General features: G+C 44.2%; 1 protein-coding gene across 2 annotated transcripts in view; it reads left to right on the top strand.

Moving 5' to 3' along the window:
- Window positions 1-21,492, top strand: part of LAMA2 (laminin subunit alpha 2) — a 267,187-nt gene that overhangs the window by 224,270 nt on the left and 21,425 nt on the right. Inside the window, exons 47-53 of one of the 2 annotated variants that reach the window (XM_083855998.1) lie at window positions 3-127; window positions 724-886; window positions 11,320-11,464; window positions 13,283-13,421; window positions 15,129-15,140; window positions 17,672-17,792; window positions 20,027-20,245. In XM_083855998.1, the coding sequence (XP_083712124.1) occupies window positions 3-127; window positions 724-886; window positions 11,320-11,464; window positions 13,283-13,421; window positions 15,129-15,140; window positions 17,672-17,792; window positions 20,027-20,245 (924 nt within the window). The remainder of the gene's footprint in view (window positions 1-2; window positions 128-723; window positions 887-11,319; window positions 11,465-13,282; window positions 13,422-15,128; window positions 15,141-17,671; window positions 17,793-20,026; window positions 20,246-21,492) is intronic. The other variant, XM_083855999.1, reaches the window with a different exon arrangement.

Genomic DNA, 21,492 nt, shown 5'->3' with positions numbered 1-21,492 from the left:
AGAAGTCAGATGCTGTAAGAGTCACCACCTTCACTGGCTGCATGGGTGAAACCTTTCTAGACAGCAAACCCATAGGACTCTGGAATTTCAGGGATATCGAAGGTGACTGCAAAGGATGTGCTGTCAGGTAGGTAAAGCACTGACTGTTTCTCGTGCTTCTTTGGGGAGCCTGTGTGCAGTGACAGTGCATTCAGTGGTAAGTAGCAGGAATTTCCACAGCTGCCATCAAATTCCAATGTGTATGCAACAGAAGTTAGGTGTCAATTACTCCAAGGGGGGAAGCAGCCAGTCTGGGTTGTAAGTGTGGTCAGTGAGTTACCAGAACCAAGCTGGTGGGACAGGGCTGTGATAGAAAGGCTCCTGACAACCAGTAACCAGAAACAGTCAAAGCATTAGAAGAGAGCACGAGAACCACAGTGAACTGAGTCTGGCTCATGGACAGCTGTGGTATGGGTGCATTTCTTACCTGGCATGGAACAGAGTCTAGTGCCTCAAGGTGGCTTTCACCTTGTAGTAGTGAGCAGAGACCCCACACAGGAAAGGCATTTGCGTTCTCAAAATAGAATGGGAAATCCTGTCTCTGTCAGTGAGAGTTTTGAAAGACATCAAATCAAGTTCAGGAAGACTTCCAGGAGCTGTGCCCACATAGCCCTGCACTTCTTATTTTAGAATAAAGAACAACTTCACATGGCAAAAGAAAATGGTTGGAATTGTTCTTTTCAGCCCACAGGTGGCAGACGGTGAAGGGACAGTGCAGTTTGACGGTGACAGCTATGCCATGGTGAGCCGCCCAATCCGCTGGAACCCCAATATTTCCACAGTCATGTTCAAGTTCAGGACCTTCTCATCAAATGCTCTGCTGATGTACCTCGCCACTGATGACTTGGTAAGAACAGCCAGCTAACCTCTACACTCCTTGCAGGTTTCATGCCATCTTTGCAGTCACTGAATTTATCAGATCATAAAAAAATTTAGCAATTTAAGGTACCACTATCCTGGTGTGATGTTGCCTGGTGTGATGCTTCACTGCGGACCAACTGAAGACAGTGTTGACTACCTAATGTTTAGGGGGAATGAATGGGGATCATTATGTTACTCTGGGGAGAATTCCAGCTTTTCTGAAATTATTTATTAATTTTCCTTTATCCCAGATGCTTATGTGTATGAACATTTTCAGCTGTGTTTGTCTATTAATAGTTTAAAATATCACAGTGTGATGGCAGAGGGAATATGGGAAGAGACGACTCTTATATAGAAATCCTGCTCATATTAAAAAATGTTTATGTTTTATTGAGTGGGTTTAAAGGGAGACTGGTGCAACAAATAAGATGTAATAGTGATCATGTTTTTCCAATATCTACAAATGGTGTTTCTTACAGATAAAACAGAGAATAGAAACATTAGTTTTAAAATTGTTTAAGGTTTTTATTCACACACAGTATCGAATGTGTGTGGATAACAGGGAGAAATTCTTTATAAAGACACTTGTCCAGATCTGAATAACTCATGTTTGGCATCTCTGATCCAGATTGATTTGCATGACTGACATGGAACAGAGTCTTCCCCTTATCCTTTTCATATGGGGCAGAAATTATGTACAGTAGTTTTCACTGATGATTGAAGAATTACTGAGCACTTGCTATTTTACAAAAACTGTGTTTGCGTAAACCAGTCTTATTTCAGATTCTTGTATTTTGGAAATAATTAGCTGGAATTATCAAGGAAGAGGGTGCTCCTCCTGACTGACTCTAGCAAAGCTAGAATTTTATTATGATAATGAAATATTTATGTAGCTTTTTGTGGTGGTGCTTAAATTCAATTCCAATTGGGTTTTCACTGCTCCGGTTTGGTTTTATAATTTGTGTTTTATAATTTTGTATTTATTTCTATTGTTTAAGATGGCCTCTCCTTCCCTCTCCTTCTCTCCTTCCCTCAGACTTTCCTTCCCCCCCCCCAAACCTTCCCGCCAAAATCTTGGTTGTCCTGGTAACCCCATCCCATAATAGTTGTTTACCACTTTTCGGTTACCTGTCAATCTTTAAGTTATATAACTTCCCCACCCCCTCATCATGTATTCCTCCTCCCCAAGTTACCTGTTACTGGTTCAAAAGTTCTGCATCCCTCATTATACGTTGGCAAGGAGTTTTAATTGGTCCCACGCGATCCCACCCCCGAACCCACCTAATAAAAAGCCGTGCCATTTCGAGGCCAGCGTCTCTCTTCGGAGCGCTGCCTCGGGGGCACGCATCCCCTTGTTGCACCTCCTTGAGAGTCCCGCCTTTCTATTCTGCGCACCATCCGCACCGTTGTCGAGTTTGCCCACGCCTCTGGCAAAGTGAGCCCCTGGATGTAGTGGCGGCAGGGCTGGCCGGAGCTGCACCCATTGGAAAAAGCCGAACCACTGCAAGCTGGCGCCCAACGCGGGGCTGTCACGCGTGGGCGAACATCTGACAGCTCGACGGCGACGGCACTGACGCGGCGCACGCGGTTTGAGAGCGTCGCGGTCAAATCCGGTCCATCGGGACCTTTTACGGATTTTTCATTGTCGTCGCGCCTCCTAGTGGAAGCAGCCTTCAGGTGCGCTCCCGGGAGGGAGGAGAGGGTAGCTCCACAGCACCCAGTGGGGTCCTCTTCAGTGCGGATTTACCCCAGACCAAACCGCTGTACCCACGCAGGAACCAGGAAGGGTAAGCGTGTGAGCCCCATCGCCCTCACCCTACCCAAAAAAGGGAAGATCCAGCCCAGGAGAGACTGTCCTGGGGGGATCGGCCGCGCGGCGCTCGGGGGGGGTTCGTTTTCCTCTCTCGGGTTTTTGTTTCGCGGTTCCTGTTTTTATTTCGTTTTGTTGCTTTATGTTTTGAGTTTTCGCGGCTCCGGGCTGGTCCCAGCAGCGCTCGGGATCGGGGGAAGCGACACGGGGCGCGCCGCGGCAGGTATCAGGAAGCCGCGAAGCGGGAGCGACACAGCAGAGCCCGTGGTGTAGTGGTTAGGGCTCAGCGCTCTGACCGCCGCGACCCGAGTTCGAATCCCGGTCGGGGGACCGGGATACTGGGATCGCGGGAGCGGCGCCGTGCTCGTCTTTTTGCCGGCCCGGGCGCGGGAGACGCGAGTTCGATTCCCGGTCTAGACCGGGACCGCGGAAGGCGCGGCGAACTCGGCGGATCCCGGCGCGGAGCCCCCCCGCTTTTTGTCTGCGCACGGGCACAGACGGGGTTTAAAGCGGGTTTTTTGTTTTACGAGGCACCTTCGGGGCGGAGGCAGTGGGGGGGGCTGCCTGACCGGAGTTTTTTGTGCTGGAATTCGGTTTTTAGTTTATTTTGTGTTGCGGAACGGTTTGGAAGTGAAAAATGGGTGCCAGGCTCTCGGCAGAGGAGAAAGGCGTTTTTCGTTGTTTTGTTGGAGTTCTGAGTTTTAATAATCTTAAGTTTTCTAAAGGAGAACTGAAGCAGTTTGTGCGCACGCTCTATTTGCATTTCCCCAGAACGAATCCGGAAGTTGTGACGGACCCCCGATATTGGGAGCCCGTGGTTTTAAAACTTACCAAATTAGCTGCCGCTGGAGACAAAAATGCGGCGAAATACCTGTTCTGGTCGCGGCAGATTCAAACCGCCGTGAAAAACATGAAAGGAGTGCAGAAAGAGCGGTCTCCCGGAGAAAGCTCTGTTTCCCCCTGTTCTTCCCGTTCTGTGTCCCCCTCCCCTTCTTCCCGCCGTGGCATTTTCAGGAATGCAGCGGGCGAACTGCAGCCCGCCAGCCCTGGCTTCCTCAGAATGCAGCCCCCCCGCCTGGGTCAGACAGAGCAGTCTGCCCGGGAGGTCCAACGGAGCGCTGGCCACGCTCCCGAGGAATCTTCCCTTCCCCGAACCTCCCTAAAAAAACCCCGAGTTCAGTTCAGTGTTAGTGAAGGCGCCGGCGCGGAGCCGCTCGGCGCCCGCCCGGGGGGCGCGGGGGAAAAGCCGCTCGGCGCCCGCGCGGCAGGCGCGGAGCCGCGCCGCGCCCGCGCGGCAGGCGTCCATGCGGAAGAACCGCATGGCGACCGCGTGGCACGGGCATGCGGCGTCCATGCGGCAAACGCACGCGGTGTCCATGAGGCAGGGGCACGCCCCGCCCATGCGACAGGCGCATGCGGCTTCCATGCGACAAACGCATGCGGCTTCCATGCGGCAGGCGCACGCGTTGCCCACGCGGCAGAACCGCGTGGCAGCCATGCGGCAGAGGCGCAGGCACGCAGCGCCCGCGCGGCAGAGGCGCGGAATGGCGGCGGCCGCATGGCGCGGTCGTTCTCTTTGTCCGCCCTGCCCGCCAGCCCGCTGTCGGAGGCGCCGCTCGCCGCCGCCGCCGCCGCCCCGCTCCCGTTCCCTTCCCCTTCCCAGTCTCCCGAGTTTTCCCCCCCCAACCCTTTTCCGTCCCCTTCCACCCTTCCCCGAGGCTGTCACTGTTCTGAAACCCCTTCCTATGACCCCCCCACCTGCCGCTCCTCCCGAGTCTCCTCCCAAAACCACTCCTCCGAAGGCGTGCCTTTCCCAGACCCTGGCACGCCCCCCTCCCGTCGCAGGCCACTCCCCTCGGTGACGCCCAAGTCCCGCCCACTGCCTCCCGGTTCCCACGCCCCTTCTTTCGGTTCCCACGCTTGGGGCAAGGAGGGGGAGGGGTGGGATCCAGGAAGTGATGGTCCCCATGTCCCTTCTCTCGCTCCAGTTACCTACAGGAGGGGTAGGGGAGGGCATGAGGAGGCAAAGTGGCAGCAGTTGTCCCAGAATGTTGTCAGGGAACTCATGAAGGCCCTCAAGGAGTACGGCCGCATGAGTCCGTACTTCCTTGGTTTGTTAGATGGCCAAGTTACCGGGAGTGAGGTTGTCCCACATGACATCAAGTACCTTTTCAGGTGCTTGCATTCAAGAACTGAGTATCAGCTCTGGTTTGCAACCTGGAAAAGGCACTTGCAGGACGCGCTCCCAGGGTGGTCAAATGACCCTGACACAGCTGTGGACAATGAAGGGAACATGATCACGCTGGCACATGTGATGGGTGAGGGAGAATGGGAGATGCCCCAAAAACAAGCTGAAAGCCTCCCAAAGCCGTTGTTGAAGCAAATTGCTAAGGTTGCTGTCAAGGCGTTTTCCACCATGCGGCCTTCCGGCCCCATGGAATCGTATTCAGATGTTTTTCAGGGACCTCAGGAAAACTTCCTGCTGTTTGTGGAAAGGCTAACGGTAGCCGTAGAGCAGCAGGAAGAGGACGAAGTGGCAAGGGAGAGGCTGGTCACGTCGTTGGCGTTCAGGCATGCCAATGACGTCTGCAAACAAGCCATGCTGACCCTTCCACGGATTCCCAAGCCGACATTACAGGACTATGTCGAGGTGGTAACTGAGGTGGTCCCGCTGATGACATCAGCAAAGCCAGAGAGGCCGGAACAGCGACGGAAAACCGTGAATGCAGCAACCACAGAGACCCCAACCATCTATCAAGACAACGCGGCCGTGGTACCAAAAGGGAGGCGTCCATCGGGAAATTCAGCTGACAAGGCTTGCGCCTTATGTGGCAAGCAAGGACACTGGTGGCAGGCTTGTCCCCTGAGACGGGAGTTTCAGGAATTTAAACAAGCCAAAGAGGGAGGAGGAGGAAATGGGAGGGGAGGACGCTCCCAACAAAAAAATGAATAAGGAAGCGCGGAGCCACCCAGTGCGATGACCCCAATCGGGTGGCCCAAGCCGGGGGAGGAGGAATGGGGAATGATGATTTGAGTTGTACCGGACATGACATTTTAACGGACTTGACTTTTTCTTCCCAGAGGCAGCAGAGGAGCCCTCTGAGAGGGAATTCACCGGACGAGACAAGAGACTCCCCTTTGAGGAGTCCTTCACCTGATGATCCTGACCCGAATGTGCCTGTTCCTTTCACAGGAAAGTCCTTGACAACAACAAGCGAGGGAGTGCCCTTTCATCTTCAGTTGTCTGATGCCTTGTGGATCCATGATGATGAATGGCACCGCGTGGCGGTATCTAGAAATAGAGGTACCTGGCACAAAATTGGCACAACATATGTAGTCGTGGGGGATTGTAAACATACCCCGCCAGAGATTGAGATTGTTCCACAAACCACTCCTGCGGATCCCAAGTGGTTTGAACTCTGGCTTCGCTGCACGACTCCACCCATTTATCTGTCAAAGGGACAGATAGTCGCCCAGGCAATACCATCACTCCCTGAAAGGGTGTGTCCTGAGGGCGACTGCAAGACCTGCCACCCCCAGATAAACACAGTCATAAACATCACACATGACAGACCTGAGGAGGTGTGCAAATTAAGGGTGGGCGGGGAGACCACCACCATTAAAGGTCTCCTTGACTCGGGGGCGGACGTAACGGTGATCCCGGAACACCTATGGCCGTCACGTTGGCCGTTGCAGACAGTGGTGGAGCAAGTTGAGGGTGTTGGAGGCCTTCAATTGGCGAAAAAATCAAAGCACATGGTGCAAATTAAGGGGTCCAATGGGCAATTGGCAAACATCCAGCCCTTTGTTTTGAATTACAAAGCACCCCTGTGGGGGAGAGATGTCCTGGCCCAGTGGGGGGCAACAATTGAATTCCCTGACCCTCCACAAAATTTTCAGGCTGCGGTCACTGAACTGCGCCCCACCCAAAAACTGAATTGGAAAACGGATTCTCCAGTTTGGGTGGAGCAGTGGCCGCTTTCTAAGGAAAAGTTAAAGGCGCTGAATGAGCTCGTGGAAGAGCAACTCCGGAAGGGTCACATAGAGGAGACCACCTCTCCTTGGAACACCCCGGTGTTCGTAATACGGAAATCGGACAAGACCCGATGGAGGCTTCTCCAGGACCTCAGACAAATTAATGAGGTCATCGAAGACATGGGCTCTCTCCAACCAGGGATGCCTTCCCCAGCCATGTTGCCCCAAAATTACAATTTGGCCGTGATTGACATCAAAGATTGTTTTTTCCAAATTCCTCTGCACCCCAACGATGCTCCACGGTTTGCGTTCTCGGTTCCTAACATCAACCGAGAGGCCCCGAGGAAGAGGTATCACTGGCGGATTCTTCCCCAAGGGGTGAAGAGCAGTCCTGCCATTTGCCAGTGGTACATGTCTTCCTTGCTGACCCCCGTGCGTGCAGCTGCACACCAGGCCATCATCTTGCACCATATGGATGACGTGCTCGTGTGCGCCCCCAACGACGATCTGTTGACGCATGCGCTTGACCTGACAGTGGCTGCACTGGTTGCTGCAGGGTTTGAGTTGCAGGAAGCGAAAATTCAAAAGATGCCACCATGGAAATATCTTGGCCTCGAAATTAATAAGCGGACCATTGTTCCGCAAAAATTGGCGATCAGAACCAAAATTGAGACCTTAGCGGATGTGCACCAGCTGTGTGGAGCTTTGAACTGGGTGAGGCCTTGGCTGGGTCTCACTACCGAGGACCTAGCACCTCTTTTCAATTTATTGAAAGGGGGAGAGGGGCTGAGTTCCCCTAGGTCACTCACCCCGGAGGCACAGAAAGCACTGGAAAAGGTTCAAGAGTTGATGTCCACCAGACAGGCAAATCGCTGCCATGCTGATTTGCCTTTCCGATTTGTCATTCTAGGGAATCTGCCGCACCTCCATGGAATGATATTCCAATGGGACAATGGGGTGACCAGCATACCCCGGAAGGACCGAGGCGGGAGAGATCCTCTTCTTATTATAGAATGGGTCTTTCTCAGCCATCACAGGTCCAAGAGGATGACACGCCCACAGGAGTTGATGGCTGAACTCATCCGGAAAGCCAGAATTCGAATTAGAGAACTGGCTGGCTGCGACTTTGAGGTGATCCACGTACCAATTCGGTTGAATTCGGGCCAAATTTCAAAGGCAATGTTAGAGCACTTGCTTCAAGAGAACGAAGCACTTCAGTTTGCCCTGGACAGTTACACTGGTCAAATTTCAATCCATCGGCCTGCCCACAAAATTTTTAATTCGGATGCTCAATTTAAATTAAATTTAAGGAGTGTTCAGAGCAAAAGACCGCTCGAAGCCTTGACAGTTTTCACAGACGCGTCCGGAGGGTCCCATAAGTCAGTGGTGACTTGGAAAGATCCTCAGACTCAGCAGTGGGAGTCTGACGTTGCTGAGGTGGAAGGATCCCCTCAGATTGCTGAGTTGGCCGCAGTCGTCAGGGCCTTCGAAAGGTTCTCTGAACCATTTAATTTGGTAACCGATTCGAGTTACGTTGCAGGTGTAGTGTCCAGAGCGGAGAACTCAGTTCTCCAAGAAGTGACTAACATTGCTCTGTTTAAGTTGCTCTCGAAGCTAATAAGGCTAATCTCCCACCGAGAGCAACCGTTTTACGTGATGCACACCAGGTCGCACACGGATTTGCCGGGGTTCATAGCGGAGGGAAACAGGAGGGCTGATGCTCTTGCTGCCCCTGTCGCGAAGGCCCCGCTGCCTGACGTTTTCCAGCAGGCAAAGCTCAGCCACCAACTGTTCCATCAGAATGTGCCAGGTTTGGTCCGAGGGTTCAAACTAACCCGAGATCAGGCCAAGGCCATTGTGGCGACGTGTCCCAGCTGCCAGCGACATGCAGTCCCAACCTTGCATGCCGGGGTAAACCCCCGAGGGCTGAGCAGCAACGAGGTATGGCAGATGGACGTTACTCATGTCCCTCAGTTTGGGAGGCTGAAGTACGTCCATGTGTCTGTGGACACCTTTTCTGGAGCAGTCTATGCATCCGCCCATACAGGGGAGAAAGCAGGGGATGTTGTTAAACACCTTCTCCAAGCCTTCTCTTTCCTAGGCATCCCTAAAGTCATCAAATCGGACAACGGGCCAAGCTATATTTCCAAGGAGTTCCGCAACTTCCTCCAGCAATGGGGAGTAGAACACAAAACTGGCATCCCCTATTCCCCGACAGGCCAAGCAATTGTGGAGAGGACACACCAAAACATCAAAAGAGTCCTCAATCAACAGGGACAAATTCTGAAATTGGAGTCACCCCAAATTCGATTAGCCAGGGCCTTATACACAATTAATTTTCTAAATTGTTCATTCGAACTTATGAATCCCCCAATAATTAGGCACTTTGGAGAGAACCCAAATTTAAAATTAGAGTCCAAACCGCCAGTTCTCGTCAAGGACCCGGAGACCATGAGAATGGAAGGTCCACACGGTTTAATCACTTGGGGTCGCGGGTACGCCTGCGTATCGACACCCACCGGACTTAAATGGGTGCCGGCCAAGTGGGTGAGACCTTATGTTCCCAGGGCCTCCAAAGAGTCAGATAATCAGGTGAAAAATGTCACTTGGCGAAGAAAAAGGAAGCCCGTTGGTCCGGAGGAAGAGAGGTCCGCTCCTTCCTTCCCCATTCCTCACTGGCTTTTTGTTAATTAATTTATTTTGTTACTCCTAATTTTGTTTTTGTTACTTATAATTGGAATTGCATTTGGCATCATCCGACGAGTCACTGCAGCCACCTCGTCACTCAGCGTGAACAACGTCTGGGCCAGTGTTCCTCCCGTCGAGGAGATTGAGATGCAGCAGCTCCCGCCATGGGAAGACGAGGAATACCCTGACCCAGAGGACTTCTTCACCGGAGACTGATAACGAGAGATGGCTCACGGAACAGAACATCTATCCCCCAAGCAGACACTACCAAAAGCCATCACAAAAAAATAAAAAAGGGGGAGATGTGGTGGTGCTTAAATTCAATTCCAATTGGGTTTTCACTGCTCCGGTTTGGTTTTATAATTTGTGTTTTATAATTTTGTATTTATTTCTATTGTTTAAGATGGCCTCTCCTTCCCTCTCCTTCTCTCCTTCCCTCAGACTTTCCTTCCCCCCCCCCAAACCTTCCCGCCAAAATCTTGGTTGTCCTGGTAACCCCATCCCATAATAGTTGTTTACCACTTTTCGGTTACCTGTCAATCTTTAAGTTATATAACTTCCCCACCCCCTCATCATGTATTCCTCCTCCCCAAGTTACCTGTTACTGGTTCAAAAGTTCTGCATCCCTCATTATACGTTGGCAAGGAGTTTTAATTGGTCCCACGCGATCCCACCCCCGAACCCACCTAATAAAAAGCCGTGCCATTTCGAGGCCAGCGTCTCTCTTCGGAGCGCTGCCTCGGGGGCACGCATCCCCTTGTTGCACCTCCTTGAGAGTCCCGCCTTTCTATTCTGCGCACCATCCGCACCGTTGTCGAGTTTGCCCACGCCTCTGGCAAAGTGAGCCCCTGGATGTAGTGGCGGCAGGGCTGGCCGGAGCTGCACCCATTGGAAAAAGCCGAACCACTGCAGCTTTTCTAATGAACTTTTATAATTGAGTGTTGAAAGTATAATTAATGTCATTATTTTAGATTATTTTATATAATTATTGTTGACTTACATATTTTTCTATGACAAAAGTATTTAATTGAAATCTCAAAAACACAAGCAACTGGTCCCTGGTATACTTTGTCTCTTATGATACTGTCCCACCACATAAAAACTTGGAGGATGCTCTCTCTAATGATGCATAGATAGAGATGCCTAAGCATCTAGAATACTGAGTTTGTTCAGTTTTACTCTGAGAAGAGGTGGAACTGGCCATGACCAAAATGATAATAAAAATTTCTCCGGTACATTTACATCCTGGGCCACAGTTCCACCATTACTTACTTAATGGCTTTCATACTGTCCAATTCTGTGGCTATTTGTTTTTCTCTTTGTATCCTGCCAGCTCTTCTTCTGGAGACAGTGCAGCATATCGTTTTTCCAGTCAGCCATCTCCAGTTGCTGCTTGGATACTGGAGTCAGTGGTCGATGAAAATAAGAGCATTCATAGCTCTCTTTGTCTCCATCTCTCTGTTGCTCTGTTGCTTCCATAGATTACTCTCTGTAAATCTGATAAAACCTTTTTCACTAGTTTTGTCTTCTACCTTGCAGATTTAAATCTAGCTGAGGTATGCAATAAATACACTAATTATAGTACAAACATACACTGAATATTAGTTGAGAAAGCTGAGTATTAGTTTCAGGTAATTATAATGTCCATTTTTATCTTTGGTCTAAAATAAAATACAGCTATCGCATCAAAACTCCAACTAAGATGCCAGCAAAATTCCATCTAAATTTGCAATCCAAAAGAGAATGTAAGGGGAGAAAAGAGTTTTGCATCAGACAATTGTACATGAGAGTCCTGGGTAGTAAATGCATAAGTTGTGGCATTTTAAAAAGCTTGAAAAATGTTGTTTGTAGTCACTCAGGATTAAAAACTGTTTATTTCATGTCTTATGCCTCTTACCAAAATGGACAAGAATCATAGTGGTGTATCTAACCCTTTTCATTAACAGAAGGATTTCATGAGTGTAGAACTCAGTGGTGGACGTATAAAAGTCAGCTACGATCTGGGTTCAGGTACAGCTTCAGTTATCAGCAACCAAAATCATAATGATGGCAAATGGAAATCTTTCACCCTGTCAAGAATTCAAAAGCAAGGTAAGTTCCTGTGGTGTCTGCACCATGACTTTTCCAGTTATCTGTGCAGTACACCTAACCATCTAATCACAGGGAAAATGCTGTGGGAATTATAAGTTCTGATGATTTAGTGGCTTCTCTTGTTTAGATTATAGGTGTGTTGAGTTGCATGTGAGTGATTGCACTGTCAAACAGCACCTTATGAACTTTATGCCTATTTTTCAGACATAATTTTTTTATACAGCCATAAATTGCACTCTAAAATTCTTCTGATGGGGGAAAAAAAAAAGTCTTTTCATCAGTTCCCTGACGTTGTTCCAAATCATGAAACACACATGTGATTTTTGTTAGGACAGCAGTAGCTTTTTTGCTGTACAGTCCTCTGATGCTCAGCATGTACCAAAGTGCTTAAAAAATGCAGTGACTGTACTGATAGTACAGTATCTAACTAGACAAACACCACTACTTTATCTTCCCTAATGATGTGCATTGTGCCAGGAGCTGAATCTGCATGGAAACAATTGGGAACATTTCCAGAAGTTCTGCTAGTTCTTTAAAGTGTTGCTGGCACAAAATGTAAAGTGGTGAAATTTGATAAGATCATAAAGACTACCAGTTATCATGCTGGCAAAACCCTTTTCTTGTTTTTTAGTCTGCTTATAGGGCTGGTAGAATCCTACCTGAGCCAAATTAGTCTCATTTCTGGCAACTGTGACATACTCTGTGCTTTTGGAGTTTGAATTTTTACTGCATTCTGAATATTCAGGGTCACCACAAGCCACTAGGCATATTCCTGCTGCCCCCTCCAGAGCCTGCTCTCTATCTGGCCTTCACAGCTCACACAGTCCCTCTTCCTTGTCATTTGGCTGAAGCAGACTTGGGAGTTGAGACAGTGGCCAAAATAATTTAGTGATCTCACTTGCAGATTTGCTGCACCTTTAAAAGAGGAATGTCTTATTGCTAGCCAGTTATTATAGTTCATACTTAACCCAGGAGGTATTAATATAAAATACAATGATACAATGCCATGTAATTATAACTTATCAATTGCATTCAAACATCATGTGTTTGTCATAAAGAAGATACAGGTATAGAAATGAAAGGAAAATTAATCTGGTTTTGGTAAGGTGTTGCAGAAAGTCTGTGTATTCAGTTCTCAAGGAAGGAAGGAGAGAAATCCTTTCTTTTCATCCCTATGTATCTTGGGGCCTGCTCAGCATTTTTTACTGAGTCTTATTTCTTTTATTAAACTTTTTATTCTGAATTAATCCATACATTAAAATATGCATGGAAGAAGCACCTAAATAGGATGGTTGTATGTAGCACATCACTGATTCCAGACTGAGATTGGACATGACAGCAACTGCTTTGGGTTTGAAAGTGATTTAGAGTGACTGATCACCAATCGCTAAGGCACATAATGACAGTGCTTAACAAACTTTTACACTAAAAAATCCTGTTCAAGGGGCAATCTTTGGACTGAGATCACAAACTAGATGTAAAATGATCTCTTGTCATGACTATGTCCTGAAGTGTTAGCTCCAAATTACAGTGACACAAAGTAGGCACCAAATTGAAACAGGTTTAGAGAATATATAAAAATAAAGTGTACAGAATTGCTATAGCTTTCCAGGTTGTTATGGAAACAGAGGAAAATGCAGCTTTCTTCCCCTGCCCATAATTGACAATATGGAAATCCAGTATCATAATTGCAAAATACAGTCCTCCTTGCTTCTTCCTTTTCCTGCTAACCCTTCAAGTATTTTTCTCTTGGTTTCTTACATTAAGACATCATTGTTCATGACAGACACTTTGTAACTAATCTCAAATGTCTTTTAGCCAACATATCAATTGTAGACATAGACACCAATGAAGAAGAGACCATAGCAACAACTTCTACAGGCAGCCACTTTGGACTCAACTTAAAAGGGCATGAGAAAATATATTTTGGGGGATTGCCAACCCTGAGAAATCTAAGGTAATGTGGTTTAAACCAATTTCTTTAGTTTGGTAAGAGGATGTAAATAGAATGCAATTTTATTCTCTGCTTTTATTTCTCAAGTTCATTTGCAGTAAGTGAATGGTGAATTCCCAATGTACCCTGGGAATGCCACAGCAGAATAGTGCTTTATTTGCATATGTTTTGTATTTCACACAGCTCACCTTACACAGATACAATGGAAATGACACTTGCAGTGCAGTACATCTTTCTGATTCCATGCAAGAACCATGATGTAGCTGACTTTTTAAGTATTTATTTATTTGATGCATATAATTTATGACTGCAGATTCAGAGAATTGGCTCAGTACCTTCACAAAATTGAGGACAGGTGCTTACTTTATGCATGAGTAGAGAAACTGACCTACAGACTATTCCACATGGGATTACCGCTTAATGGGTAACCATGTTTTTTGCATAATCAGTGTCAGTATACTTTAAATATGTATTAAAATATTTTGCTTAGATATAATTTTCAATTATTTGTAGAATTTAGTTCTTCATGTCCTTAGATAAAATTCCTCCTGTATTCAGGACTTAAAGTATATGATACAATATTCTTCATATATTTAATGTGGCAGAATGAAATATTTTCCTATCAGAAGTCTGATCCTGACTTTCCTACACAAATATAAAATTCCCAGTAATTATTTGTTAAATATTGTATAGTAATATTCATAAATGTTAACTTCAGCATAAATAAACTAAAGAAATGGGATAACAGAAACATGAATTTAGTGACTTTCTTTCATGGCTTTAAATAGACAAAAAACTTACTTAAAATTTAAATGAATATTCAGCAGTTTTGCAGTGACAAGAACAAGAGAATTCTGTGCTGCAATGAACAGATGAGCAACACAGAAACAGGCCCATTAATCTATGTCAGCTTCAACTACATGGCATAATGAGAGGCTTGAAGTGGTCTTGTGCACAAGGAACTGTTGTGTTTAATCCACAGACTCTTCTGCCACTAAAAGAATGGACATATTTGTTAATTTATTAGGATAATCATTGACCTCTGATGTCAAATCACCCAGCAATAAAGAGATCTAAGATCTATTTTACCCATGAAATAAAACACTATATTATGTAATTGTGAAATCACACCAGTGCATAACAAAACGTCTAGAGCAATTATCTTCCACTTCCTTTGTGGCTGCCCAGAAAATCAGTGTACCACAACTACTTTGACCTATGGTAACCGTTCTGCCTACAGCTATGATTCATCAGTGCCTGAGGCAAGATTAACGTTATGGTAAATTAGAATCAAAAGTAGTGAAAGGGAGATTAGGGTAAAGCTGAGCTACTGCAAACAATAGACACTGAGATATCCATGACTTTGTCATTATCAGATCGCATCAGTTCTGCCAAATTGTTTTACATGGTTTGCTTTTGCTCTTGGCCAAGTATACTATCAAGTTATAAAAACTCTCTGATGAATTCCATTTTAAGGTAGCTGTTTGTGGAGTAAACCTGTTAATTGTTATAGCCTGATAGTGCACATAGAATCTCACCTTCCATTATATGTTGGTTGTAAATGATGTACACCTGCTTCAGTGTGAAATGTCTGAACCTTGCTAATAAGTACCACAGAACAACAATACAAGAAGTACCATTTGCTACAATTAATGCCACGTTGTTGTTTTCTTTTTTTTTTTTTTTTTCTGTCTTTCTTTCTCACCCCAGTATGAAAGCCAGGTAAAAACAATCAGATTATTTGCATGACTTGCATGTGTCTAGTTAAAGAGCAGCTTAAAAGCACGGGTGGCACCACAGCAGCAGCAGCATGGGCAGTGTTTAGAGCAGCTGCTATGCTAAGGCTCTTAGTTCAGTGTGCTGCTCCTGCCACAGCCAGCACAGCTGCTCCCAAGGGCTCACCACCAGCACGTTCCACGCTGTGCACACACCTACACAAGCAACTTCTGTTATCCTCATGCAGCTGGTTACTTCAGCTGTGTGATGCTTGTGACACTGCAGTGCCTCGGAAGCGAGGCTCCAGCCAGCTGTGGGCTCCAGCCAGCTGTGGGCTCCAGCCAGTTGTGTTGCTGACTTTGGCTCTGACCTCTGGGCTGTAGGAGCAGTGTAGTCCCATGCGAGGTGGGGAGCCCTGTGCTCAGAGGCAGTGAAGTAGTTACTGAGGAGAGCATGAAAGTGAGGTGGAGATTTTCTGTGAAATTTGCCACTTCTTGTGTTAAGAACAGGAGTATGAGGGGAAGAGTCACCTATCTCTGACTGCAATTTCAGTTTGCAACTATTTGTATCCATTGCTTTTGTTTTGGTATGCTCAGATATGAACTGATCTTCACTGTGTTTTGCAGCCTAATTCCTGGCTTGAATTGGAAAAATACAATTTAACCCCCACACTCCTACCCTGAACCTCAGGAAGATTATTTCCTCTCAAGCTCCATAAATTGCTGTTTGTTTTCCCTCAAAACTGGCCTATCTTGGCAAAAAAAGAATTAACAAAAATACCCCAAAACAATTCAAGAATTATGCAAGATCTTAGTGAACTTGGACCTTGTTTGGTGTATTTTGGAAAGGAAAAAAGAAGTCTTAAGAAAATATCAAGGAGGTGTTCAGTGTTTGTGAAGAGGTTGAGCCAGACAACCCACAGTGCTCCCTTCCAACCTTACTCATTCTGTGATTCTGTGAAATGGGTTGGAAATTATAACAGCAACTCTTTGTAACAGGACCGGTTGAGGACAGTCTGTCACTGGACAAGGCAGCAAAGGGTAGTAGCAAGAATGGTTTCTGGATGGCAAAGACTATGGGCACCAGTGAAGTGGTAACTGCAAAACTGGTCTTCCGCTGGGAAGATAAATCCATAAAGGAACTGGAGAAGAGCTAGGAAATAAAAATGAAAAATGAAAGGTGAACATAGCTACTTGACTGTAAATAAAGCAGCATATGGATCATTTTAGTAAACCAGATGCTTGCTTTAACTTATGCAGAGAGTACTAATTTGCCAGAGAATACATCACGCTGGCTCAGTTGGCTATAATGCAAAGAATGGCTTTCAATGCCAAAATGTGCAGCTGAATAGTATTGGTGCAAAATGGTTTTATTTTGTAATTAATGCTTTTTAAATTTTTTTCTTTCCTTTCAGGGAACCGAAGTGTTTGTTGCTTCCCCCTTCCCCACCCCACCCCAGTTTTAATTCCTTATTTATTTCCCAAATTAATTTTTCTCTCTTTGAGCTGTTCATACTATTCAGATATTCTAGTAAACACTCATAGGTAACATTTTTTAGTGAATTAAATAGTAGTTGGTTTTTTGGGGGATTTTTTTTCTTTTTTTTGGATTTACTGTCCTCCATGGTATCAATGGCAGCTTTTTTTCTGAAGAGACTTGTCTTGTGGCACACTGGTTCAGATGTTACCAGGCAGTTATGGTCTCACTCTGGTGTACCCAGGCTTAGGAAATCATACTTTTGCAATCAAGCATGATCATTTTGGTGTTACTTTCAAGGGGTTTCACATTTCCTCTCATCAGCCAACTGATGAGTCAAACATGGCACTTAAATTCCATTACAATATTTTCCTGTCTTGGCTGGATAGTTACATTCAGTAATAAGGCCAAGTGCTTTGTTTTGTTTAACTGCCTGAAAAAGTCAGATGTATTGCTGTGTCCTAAGAAAATATGAAGCAGTTTTCATAAGAAAGATACCAGAAATATAAAATAAATGTCAGTCCACCTGATTGCATTCCTGAAGTGTGTTGGCAAAAACTATATTCAAATATTTGTATGCTGCTAAAGTTCTTTCATTGGATCTAGCATGCAAAAAGAGGAACTAAAAATGTCTTCCAGTTATGGTCTCTATTTACTCTTACGATTTCCTAGCTTTCATTTTTCTGTTTTTGCCTAAGGAACAACTTCCTTATTTCATAGCTCATTGCGTTATAACACCAAAGGTGATAGCTCTCCTTTACCAAAGGAAAAACACAAAAAATAAAACATCCAACCAAAAATCCTTAAGGGAAAGAAAAAATTGAGAAGGGGACTGTTGTCAATTGGAGATGAGATGAACCTCGTTACATCTTTGAATGATGCAAGGCAGAGTGCAATGTGTGCTGATAGATTGTAGAAGGCAACATGTATTTGAGTGTGTGTAGTTAGAACAAAAATAAAAATCAAGCATCTGTGCGTCTGAAAATGTGCATATGTGTGTCTAGCTGACTGTTCTCCCTAAACTCTATTTTTGTAAACACGTACTTCTAAATGTTTTTTAGGCCTGAAGTGAACTTAGAGAAATACACAGGTTGCCTCAAAGACATAGAAATTTCAAGGACACCTTATAACATATTGAGCAGTCCTGACTTTGTTGGTCTAACCAAAGGATGCACACTAGAGGTTAGTCTGATTTCCATGTATTTTGGCCTTAATGTTTATAAACGTTTTCTGGTTTCTGATTTTATGGCATATTAGATTAATTGTATATGGTATATTCCTTAGATAGGAATCTAACCTTAAAATCCAAAGTTACATTTAAGAGAAAGAAAGAGGAACAAGTCTGATCAGCAAGTAGATCAGTTTTTCAGATCCTGACTTCTTGGAGAGTATCCCTGGCCACTTCTGATATCCCTATCCCTAAAGGGTAGAATTTTCTGAACTGCTTAGCAGTGATTTAGCTTTGTTTCAGCCAACTGAAATGGTAATTATTGATATTAATGAGGATAGGCATTGAAAACATGGCAAAACCTTAAAAAAATGATGCACATAAAACCTAAGGATTTAATTTTTTTTAATTGTTATTATAACGTCATTCACTACATAAAACCTCAGGTATGAATACTTACTCTCATAAGCTACCACTGAGCTGGAAGGCAGATTTCATACTGATCACTAAGAATGTGCAAAATTGGTGTTGTTATTTTTGTTTTAAATGCAACTATTTTCAGTTGTTGCTGCTTGCAATTAACAGCCTTTCAGTACATATAGAATCCAAGGAATTTGATCTGAAATTTGGGAGAGAATTCAGTAATTTTCCGTGGAAAAGTCTTTTTTATATAAAAAGATACTTCCACTGACATTTGTGTCCCGATAACTAGTTTGTATTTCTTCCCTGGAAATCTCTACTATTCAAGATCATTTTGCAAGCAAATGGAAGACATCCATCAGATACTAAATATACCATATATCTGACAGATACTGTATATAGCATATATCTGATATTTCATATCAGATACCATTACAGTAAATCTAAATGAGTTGTTGTTAATCTGATGCACTCCGAATTTTTTTTTTTCTACAAAACATTAAAACCTGACTTTGAACAGCAACTGGAACTTGACTGGGCCAAAAAAAAGATGAAGGCCCTGTTTTGCTGTGTTTATCCATTGTAACTTTGGCCTCCATCAGAGCAAAAAGTACACAAGAGTAGGACTCTCAGATGGGATATTAGACTAGATTCGTTATGCGGTCCGTATTTTCAGGTTTGTGGTAAAGCTAAATTCTAAACAAACAGACTGTTCAAATGCTTTTAAATCTTACAAATTTGGCTTCAGCAAAAATTTCATGGAGAGATTCGTATTTGTTTTCATTTATAGTATATTTTTTCTGGTACAGGAAAGAAGGATAGTTGTGTTCATTTTCTTCTGTTGAGATGAATCTTAGAAAGTACTTTCACATTATTTTGTAACACTTGAGGTTTCAGAGTATGAAATCTAATTGGATTTACCTCTTTGTTGGGGAAATAAATAAAATATTCTAATTGTACAAAACAACCCATAGGAAAATTAAAAAGAAGTGAAGCAAAAGTAAGGGATAAAGACTGGATATGTGTTCAATCATTTAAATGTCCTCAGATTTCAGAGAAAGGTGAGCACCACAAGCAATGATTTTATCTGGCATAATTTTTTATCTCTAGACCTGGAAACAGTTCTACTGTACTGAAAAAATGGTGAATTACTTGAGAAAAAGTCTCTGTTTCTAATGGTTGGTCTTCCACATCTGGAAGAACACATGAGTTGGCAGCAATGCCAGAAGATCTTTGGGATTATGCAATGATTTATTATTTGATGACATATTCTACTCTTTAAATTGTGTTAATGACTACCAATGTCCAAAGAGTTGGGCCATGTGCAACAAGTGCTTCGTTTATGACTCTGAGTAACCAAGAAAGCAGTGGTGCTTAGTGAAGTAATGAGGATTAATGAAAAGTATTTTCCCAGCACATCTGAGAAATAATAGAATCTAATTTACATTCATATTGGGTTTTATTACCTATGGTATAGATTTAAAATAAAACTCCAACTGTACTAACTCAATGGAAAACATATATATAAAATAAAAACAACCTTGAGCAGTTATTTTTAATCAAAGAGGTTATATAGACATAAAACTGGAACTTTGCCTTCCTGTAAGACAGGATTCCACAACTACAGTAATGATGCCAGATGTAAACAGATAAACTAGTGTTTGCAGAACACTTCAAGGAGTAAAATGCTAAGTGTTTATTATTACTTTTCCTCTTTTCACATTAGTTACATTTACAGTTTATTATTTTAATTCAGAAATCTTCCTGTGCATTCATAATCTTGCTTTTAATTCTACTAATGCACTTTCCTGTCCTCTCCTTCCTACAGAACATTCATACAGTCAGCTTCTCCAAGCCAGGTTTTGTGGAACTGCCGCCTGTCTCCTTTGACGTGGGCACAGAAATCAATCTCTCCTTCAGCACCCGGAATGAGTCTGGGATCATCTTGTTTGGCACAAGTGGCACAATTGTCCCCCCCAGGAGAAAGCGCAGGCACTCCTCAAGGAAATCTGCTCCTCTGAAGAGAAAGCGCAGGCAAACAGGACAGGTAAGAGGAAACTGGCAAATGATTTTTAAAAACCCCACAATTCTACTGAACTGCCATGATTTGTTTCAAGACACTGTCAGATGTTTATGCTTAAATTAAAATTCAGTTATTTGGAATAAATTATTTCTATTGTTATCCTTGATCTGATGAAGAATCTAATAGAAGCTCAAAATTGGTTTTTTTTGTCTTGGATAAATTGTTTCTCTTACAGATTTACAGTCATGTATCCATTCCTTGTTGCTAAGCAGCAGATTTGGTTTTCTATTATATTCCATGTTGGGTTTTTTTAGCCAAACCCAAATATTAGAAAATACTGTCCTTCACTCATTTTGAGAACTACTTATGCACTGTCAATGCTTGGAAAGTCTCTCAATCCTGTTCATAGAGACATAAATGAGGATCATTCTAATTTCCCTGAGACCAAAAGAAGAAAAAAAAAAAAAAAAGCTGTTGAACACAGTGAAGATAAGCCTCTTGTTTGGCACCACTGATGAGAAACTTAAGACTTCAGGACTATGGGCTCTCTTTCTCTCTCATAAAATAAAAATTTGCTGTATTAGTCCACCATGTCTGAGTGACTGCTTAAAGTGTGATTGCTAGAAATTGTTAGAAATTATTCAGGTCTTGATTTAATCTTTATTAAAATCCTGACAGAGAGACTCACTGCAACAGCAATAAACAGAATGTGTTGATACATTCTTTGTTCCGGACTTCTGGGAAGTGATACTTCATTGTTCTCTTTTTTGCCTATTTTGGAAGAGAACTCTTGGTGACCTGGAGTAACACACTCCAGGGACAGCACATTGTAATGGCTCACCTGGATGGCATTAACTTCAGGGTAGGGGCTCCTTCGTCATTTTGCAGCTCTTCAGGTCACAGAAGTGAACATGACCACTTATACTGGTGCTGGAGTAACTACTGGCATGATTTGCCAGTCCTCCAAACAGAGCTCAAGCTGAGATCAATGCACTTCAGGGCTTGATGAGTTTAAGAGCAGGTCTTGTAACAACAAAAATCAGAAGAATTGTAGGTTAGAAGTCTCCATCCTTCCCTGAAAATAGATAGAGTTAAATCTTCTGTTGACGTTTTCCAGCACGACCTCATTTTACTCCTTCCTCACTATAAAATGCCAGAGTCTGAGTATAGCAGCAGCAGCAGAACAGCAGTGTCTTGTCTATGGTGAGCACATTAATAACCAGTGTAAGACAATAAAACATACACACTAATGTAAAACTAAGTGAAATTAT

The sequence above is a fragment of the Zosterops lateralis genome, assembly GCF_965231275.1.
Source record: "Zosterops lateralis genome assembly, chromosome: 3".
Lineage (NCBI taxonomy): Eukaryota > Metazoa > Chordata > Aves > Passeriformes > Zosteropidae > Zosterops > Zosterops lateralis.
This window is presented reverse-complemented; position numbering and strand designations above follow the sequence as displayed.